This window comes from Chanos chanos, chromosome 16 (assembly GCF_902362185.1).
Source record: "Chanos chanos chromosome 16, fChaCha1.1, whole genome shotgun sequence".
Taxonomy (NCBI): domain Eukaryota; kingdom Metazoa; phylum Chordata; class Actinopteri; order Gonorynchiformes; family Chanidae; genus Chanos; species Chanos chanos.
This window is the reverse complement of record NC_044510.1, coordinates 5,477,817-5,485,316: the sequence shown is the minus strand read 5'-3', so window position 1 is coordinate 5,485,316 and position 7,500 is coordinate 5,477,817. Positions and strand designations below refer to the sequence as shown.

The following is a 7,500-nucleotide window of genomic DNA, read 5'->3' as shown; positions in this document are numbered from 1 at the left end:
CCCCTTAACAGTCTTCTCACTTTTTTTTCCTGAGATTCAGGGTGAAATGGTCTAGTTTTTAGTGTATTTTATATTTGTGTTGTTTTGGTTTGCATGTGTGTGCGTGTGTGCGTGCGTGTGTATGTGTGTGTGCGTGTCTGTGTGTGTGTGTGTGTGTGTGTGTGTTTAGCTAGTAAGCGTGTAGCCAGTGATGCCAGTGAATACACAGAGGAGCTGAAGCTTGCTGTGGCCTGGAACAGAGTAGACATTGCTAAGACTGAACTCTTCAATGGAGACATCCAGTGGAGGGTGGGTCCATGTGATTGTCATCCTCTTCTCTCTCCCTCGTGATTGGACCCTTTCCCACATGCTTCGCTTCACGCACCTTTGTTTGCTCTTCTTTACTCTTTGCTCTTCATTCAGCTGAGTCCGCGTCAGCTCATAAGGTTCCCATTACCGCTGGATGTTACTCAAATTTCATTACTCGATAAGTTATTTTAGATTGAGTGTCTCTGACTACGTAGCCTGAACTGAACCGAACTATCTGTCTCTGTCTCTCTGTCCCTCTCTCTCTCTCTCTCTCTCTCTCTCTCTCTTTCCTGCAGTACGAGGACCTGGAGGACTCCATGACCGACGCGCTGGTGAACGATAAGCCACAGTTTGTGCGACTCTTCACAGAGAACGGTTTGAACATTCTGGACTATTTGACTCACCGGCGTTTAGAGAGCCTTTACTGCTCTCTCTCTGACAGCACGCTGGTCTACACACTCCTCCAGCGCCGCCTGAGTGAACGGCTGGGCGTGGCACCCACGCCACCGGATTCCGCCGACGGAAACTCCACCTTCAAAAGCCCTGTCAGCCCCCTTACTGGACCCTCTTCTGCCCGAGAACTCAGTCTGTACGAGGTGAGAACACAAACTCTTACATGGATAGTAAAATTTGTTTTTAGTCTTTTTTGTTAGAAACAAGCAAACAAACAAACAAAGAAACAGACAAAATGTTTATACAAATAAGTGTTTGATAGTGATTAATTCATCATGTTTTTGTTTTTACCATGTAATATTAGAGTAACACACTGTTACACACTACTACTAAGAGAGTAACACACTGTTACACACTACTATACATAGTTCTTATGTCACAGTTTCAGCTGTGCAGCACAGTGCTGGCCTGTATATACAGTCATGGTTCTTGTTTTTCAGCATTCTGAGCATTACAAATACACTTACACTGAGCATTATAAAATATGCCCTTTTTTCAAAATTGTTTTTTAGGTCTCAAGAGTTCTGTGGGATATCCTGGGAGATGTTTGTCAGCCGTTTTACTACGGTCCTTTGGGACTGGACACATCTGCAAGCACAAGGAAAGCACTCAAGGTACCAGAATGACCTTTCCTAAATTCAGTGCTCAAATTCAGTACATGCCCAGGAGTGAAACTTAAGCACAAAAAAGATCATTTTACCTGAGATAACCATCTGACTCAATGGTTGAACTGAAACCAAGGAAAACATGATGATTCTGAAGATAATTCAACCAGCGTCTCCAAATCAGTTAAAAATTCTAAATACATTTAAAAAATGCTGTCTAAAAATGTTGTCTAAAGGAACATTTATCAGTTCTTAAGGAAAGACAACTTTCTGCAATGGTCTTTTCATTCACCCGAAAAATGTTGGAACATTCCAAACTTGCAAGTTGGCACAAATTCACTCCCCCTTACACACACACACGCACACACATACACACACAGATAGTTAGGCAATCATCAGAGTCTTCTGAAAAGCCCCAGGTAATGCAGAGGTGTTGACGGGGGTCATCTCTGTGTATGGATTATGTCAGCCAGAACTCTGTTCCCTTAACTGGCCCCAAGGTGGCGCCAGCAAGCAGCCAAGCTTTCATACCACAAAATAACATTGAGTATGCATTTACCATAGCAAGTATACATTAAAGAAAGAAAACATAAGATTGCAAAAGGCATTTGCATTTAAAAGTTAGAGAGTATGCCCTCCTCCATTTTTAACTCTGTGACAGATTATGGCTGTTCAAGATTAATGCACTCACGCCAAGCCAACATTACTGCTGTATTCTAAAATAATCTGAAGTACTCTTAATCTGTTGCAAAAAACTACACCCTGACCTTAAGAATTCAGATTTTATGTGGAATATATCAGTAGCAAGCATGGAGAGTAACATAAGGAATTTGCACTGATGGAAATACCTCAGAAAAACAAAAGGAGTAATGTTCTCTCTCCCTCCCTCTCTCTGTCTCTCTCTCTCTCTCACACACACACACACACACATACCCACACACACAGCATGTGAATAACATGTTGTTGAAAAATGGAGACGTCTACCGTGACCAGAAGTGTCTTTCTCCATGGGCTTCTCTCTTTATCTGGGCTGTGCTACAGAATCGAAGAGAAATGGCTATCTATTTCTGGGAGATGGTAAGTTTTCCCTTACACAAACATCATTATCAATTTGCTGATGTTTCTTTTCACACCTGCTGAGTTTTTTTTGTCTGTGCCCGTATTTTTCATCTCTCTGCCCATTTTCTCTTCTCTTCTCTTCTCTTCTCTTCTCTTCTCTTCTCTTCTCTTCTCTTCTCTTCTCTTCTCTTCTCTTCTCTTCTCTTCTCAGGCAGGAGAGTCAGTGCTAAGTGCCCTGAGCAGCTGTAAAATACTGAGAGAGCTGTCTAAACTGGAGAGCGAGACAGAGACCAAAGTCTCCATGAAGGAACTGGCCCAGCACTTTGAGAACCTGGCCCACGGTCAGTGAAAAGACACAACCGTCTTTTTATTATGGTCCATATGAACTCTCTCCAGTCTGGAGATGTGTTGAATATTATTTTTTAATTGTTCGTGTTCAGTGCGTTATGTTTATGATAAATAATTATTATCATGGTGGTGTGAATAGTTAAAGCTTTCTTTCTCATAGAGACGTTGATTGACTGTGTTAAGTTAGATGTGCGTGCCAGTCAAAGACTTTAAATCGTTTTCTCTGTGGTGAATGACAGAGCTGTGACCTGTTCCTCTCTGTAGACGTGTTTGGCGAATGCTACCAGAGCAACGAGAGCCGTTCTTTCACGTTGCTGATCCGGAAGTCCCGGTTTTGGAGCGGAGCCACCTGCCTACAGATGGCCACTGCTGCAGACGCCCGCCTCTTTTTCAGTCACGATGGTGTACAGGTGAGCAGAGGTTTCTAAGACCTTAGAGTTTCACTTTATTTGAGAAAGAAATTTTGGTAATAAAAGTACAGTCTTCAGGGATGTGCCAAAAAAAAAAACTGGAGAGGTCATACAGCACTGAATAATTTCCTGGTAAGTACCCATTAGAAATATATAGTAAGTACTGAGTTATTATCTAGGAAGTACATGGAAGCCTACAAGGAAACCGGTTAGGAAGATGCTTAGGGTTAGGGTTAAGTTCAGGGTTGATGCCATCTAGTTTCCTAGTAGGTTATACTATGTACTTACCAGGAAATTATTTAGTACTTCCTATCCTAATAACTGTATTTTTTTACCATCTTGTCTCCTAGTTAATACTTGATAATTCGTGGACTGTAAAATAAAGCGTTACCCATATTTGCCTCTAGTTGGCTGCAGGACGTGCTCTTGAAATATCACTTTCTATAACGTCAGTCATTTTTCAGGATGGAGATAAGCTTTGGTTTGATGTGAGTTTGTATAGTGCAGAATAATACAGGAGGAGAGATCAATTGTGGCACATTTTATAGTACAAAAGCACATTGTGTATTCCTCCTCTTTCCCTCTCTCTCTCTCTCTCTCTCTCTCTCTCTCTCTCTCTCTTCCTCTGGCAGTCTCTCTTGTCTCAGATCTGGTGGGGAGACATGGAGAGAAGCACAGAGGTGTGGAAACTCATCCTTGGGTTTTTCATTCCTCCACTCATCTACACCGACCTCATTACATTCAGGTCAGGAGCCATCCATCCATCCATCCATCCATCCATCAATCTGTCTGTTCATTCATCCACCCATCCATCAGTCTGTCCGTCCATCCATCCATCCATCCATCCAACCTTCATCCACCCATCAGTCTGTCTGTCCATCCATCCATCCATCCATCCATCCATCTATCCATGCACTCATCCATCCATCCATCGATCTGTCCACCCATTCATCCATCCATCCATCTGCATTCTCTCCTCTTTCCTTCTCTCCTTCATCCTCCTATTTATCTGGATCCATTTACTCATGTCTCCTCATCTTTGACTCATTTCTTCAGATCTTGTGCTTTCTGTCTCATGGCCTATGGATTGTATGTAGAACTCTCTAGAAGGCAGTTTCATGCATTTTAATCACGGGCCTTTTGCTGAAGTCAGTATTCCCCAGTAAAATACTGTATCTGGCTCAATGAGACTAAGGCCCTTAAAATTTCACGTAACTGTCTACATAGATCTTAAATCTTTTTTTTTTTTGGTTTGTTTCATTTTCTACCTCTCTGTATTTGTCTCTCTCTCTCTCTCTCTCTCTCTCTCTCCCTCTCTCTCTCTCTCTCTCTCTCTCTGTCTCTCTCTCTCTCTCTCTCTCTCTCTCTCTGTCTCTCTCTCTCTCTCTCTGTCTCTCTCTCTCTCTCTCTCTCTCTCTCTGTCTCTCTCTCTCTCTGTCTCTCATTCACAGGGAACAGGAGGACGATGTGAAGACAGAGGCTCCACACAGAGACACAGACAGCCTGGACGGAGCGGAAGGCACAGTGCTCTCTCTCGCTGACATCATACAAACGTAATTTATGTTTGCCAACGTCACTCACAACACAATGGAAACCCATCCTCTGTGACATCATACACTTGTTTTTAGCGCCGAGATGTTAATTGTTAATTGATGAGTATATGTTCCCTCAGGGAAGTCACACACACACACATGGTGCATTGTCACTGCTCTATTCCTGACACACAGTCTATTTTTTGACACAGTGTATTTTATTTTATTTTATTTATTTATTAATTAATTTATTTTTTGAGTAGATTTTCATTTGGTGAAAACTTCACAAATGTTTAGCTATGTTTCATAACCTCACTGTCGGAATAGGAAATAGTTTTTTTTTTTTTTTACATCTGCGCAGTGAGAGAGCATTGGAGTCACAGCGTCTGTTTGTGTTTTTCAGGGAAGAAGATGCTGACGAGTATCGTGCACTGAAGGAAAATGCCAAAGGTATGTTTGTGTGTGTGTGTGTGTGTCTGTGTTGTGTGTTTGATTTGTGGTTAGGGAAAGAGGCCGCTAACCAGAAACTGAGAGTCTGAAAAAAAAGATCTGTGAGATCTGACACGGTGATGCTCCGGAGAAGATGATGGATATGATAAGCTGCATGAATAAATGTAAAACTCATCTGTTTTATTTCCCGTCTTCCTGTTTCATTTTCTTTCTGTTTTCTGTTTGTTTCAGGGTCACCTTCACCTCCCAAACGACCTTACGTTATCAACCGATGGCGACAGTTCTGGTTTGCGCCAGTCACTTCGTTTCTAGGAAACGTCCTCATGTACTTCCTCTTCTTGCTCCTGTTTGCTTACGTGCTATTGGTCGACTTCAAGCCGCCGCCTCCTCATGGCCCCGCCCCCGTGGAATTTGTGCTATACTTTTGGGTGCTCACTCTGGTCTGTGAGGAAATACGACAGGTATGTAACACACCTGTCACACACACACGCGCGCGCACACACACACACACACACACGCACACACACACACACACACACACACGCACACACTGACACTAAACTCTGTCTATTTCTCAGACTTTTTTCGTAGGCAGTACCTCTGTGACACAAAGCATGAGAAGATACATACAGGACATCTGGAACAAATGTGACCTCACGGCTATCTTACTATTCTGTCTGGGGCTCGTCTGCAGGTGTGTCTGCCTGTCTTAATGTCTTGAGAGGAGCACTGATGTGCTGTAATTGGAGGCATTTATGTTCTGTAAGTGGTTTTGGTTGTTGTTTTTGTCGTTACCTATGTCTATTAAACGGAGGCGTTGTGCGTTTCAGGATGTTCCCCTGGTCGTATCAGTTTGGCCGATCCGTCATGTGTTTGGACTACATGGTCTTCACATTGAGACTCATTCATATCTTCGCCATTCACAAACAGCTGGGTCCCAAAATCATCATTGTGGGAAAAATGGTGAGATGAGAGAGAGAGAGAGAGAGAGAGAGAGAAAGAGAGAAAGAGATATAGCAGGCATAGAACAGAAATAATGTAATTTGTATGTGTTTTTTTTTTTATTTGTCATTTTTAATGTATTTTTGAATGATATGTGTCTCCTGTCTCATAGGTTAAGGATGTGTTTTTCTTCCTCTTCTTCCTTGGGGTGTGGCTGATGGCATACGGAGTAGCCAATCAAGCGCTGATATATTCCTATGATCCTCGTCCCAGTTGGATATTTCGCAGAGTGTTCTATCGGCCATACATGCACATTTATGGACAGGTTCCTCTGCATGAGATAGATGGTGTGTGTGTGTCTCCCTCTCTCTTTCAGTCTGTCGGCATATGTGGGTGTATCCATGTGTGTGTGTGTCCGTGTGTGTGTCTGTGTGTGCATGTGTCTGTGAGTGTGTGTGTGTGAGAGAGAGAGAGAGAGAGAGAGAGAGATGGTTCGAGGCACTGATTGTCCTCCTCTATTTTTTCACAAGTTATTCTGTCTTTTGTGGAGGACTTGCTTTGATAGGGGTGGCTGCCTTTGAGTTATAGAAGAGCCCACAGAAGTGGTAGCCAGTAATGTTTTTATACACAGACTACATGGACCTCTTTACAGCTTTGACCTCTAGACTGAAGAGAGTGATGGGGTACATTTTTATACATTTTTATATATTTTTAATAGGTCAATTTTTTGTGCATAGTCATTTTGTCAGGAACAGTTTGTATTTAATCTGGATTATAGACTTTTTCTGCAACCTGGAGACCTTGAGGTCTTTGATTCAGGCCCGATTTCTATAGACCAAGAAATGGCTTTTGATCTGGATGAACGGCGTAGGTTTCATCCGAGGTAATACAGCCCAATGACAGACTGAGTGCCTTTTTGCAGGTAGCTGTGGATAAGATTATCTGGTAATTGAATGTAACTACATGTAAAGGGAACAGCCAAAGGAAAAGTCTATTGAGGTGAAGAGCGAACCAAAAAGTAACAATAAAACTAAACAGAGGGACAGGACTAGCGTGCTCTTTGGAATGTCCCTTAACCCATAGGAGTTCTATAGCTGTCTAAATGAAGAGTCAAGATCATCTATGCATATTTTTTCATTCATTTTCTCTCTCTCTCTCTCTCTCTCTCTCTCTCTCTCTCTCTCTCTCACTCTCTCTGTGTAGCGGATAAACGAGAGATAACAGAATGCACAAACAACACTGAACTCATCCAGCAAGGTGCGGAGCCATGTCCTCAAGATGAGGCCAATTGGTTGGTCCTTATTCTGCTGTCGGTTTACCTCCTGGTCACCAATATCTTATTGGTCAATCTTCTGATCGCCATGTTCAGGTACTATGTCAGAATAATTTCTTAATAACATAACATTGATCTGA

The 7,500-nt window shown here is 42.5% G+C and overlaps 1 protein-coding gene across 1 annotated transcript in view; it reads left to right on the top strand.

Annotated features, from left to right (window-relative positions):
* Window positions 1–7,500, top strand: part of trpm4a (transient receptor potential cation channel, subfamily M, member 4a) — a 28,350-nt gene that overhangs the window by 17,843 nt on the left and 3,007 nt on the right. The window contains exons 10-23 of the mRNA XM_030793909.1: window positions 170–288; window positions 585–884; window positions 1,254–1,355; window positions 2,292–2,423; window positions 2,617–2,746; window positions 3,018–3,163; window positions 3,796–3,908; window positions 4,615–4,716; window positions 5,099–5,145; window positions 5,377–5,606; window positions 5,724–5,839; window positions 5,976–6,108; window positions 6,260–6,434; window positions 7,291–7,456. Coding sequence (XP_030649769.1) covers window positions 170–288; window positions 585–884; window positions 1,254–1,355; window positions 2,292–2,423; window positions 2,617–2,746; window positions 3,018–3,163; window positions 3,796–3,908; window positions 4,615–4,716; window positions 5,099–5,145; window positions 5,377–5,606; window positions 5,724–5,839; window positions 5,976–6,108; window positions 6,260–6,434; window positions 7,291–7,456 — 2,011 coding nt within the window. The remainder of the gene's footprint in view (window positions 1–169; window positions 289–584; window positions 885–1,253; window positions 1,356–2,291; window positions 2,424–2,616; window positions 2,747–3,017; window positions 3,164–3,795; window positions 3,909–4,614; window positions 4,717–5,098; window positions 5,146–5,376; window positions 5,607–5,723; window positions 5,840–5,975; window positions 6,109–6,259; window positions 6,435–7,290; window positions 7,457–7,500) is intronic.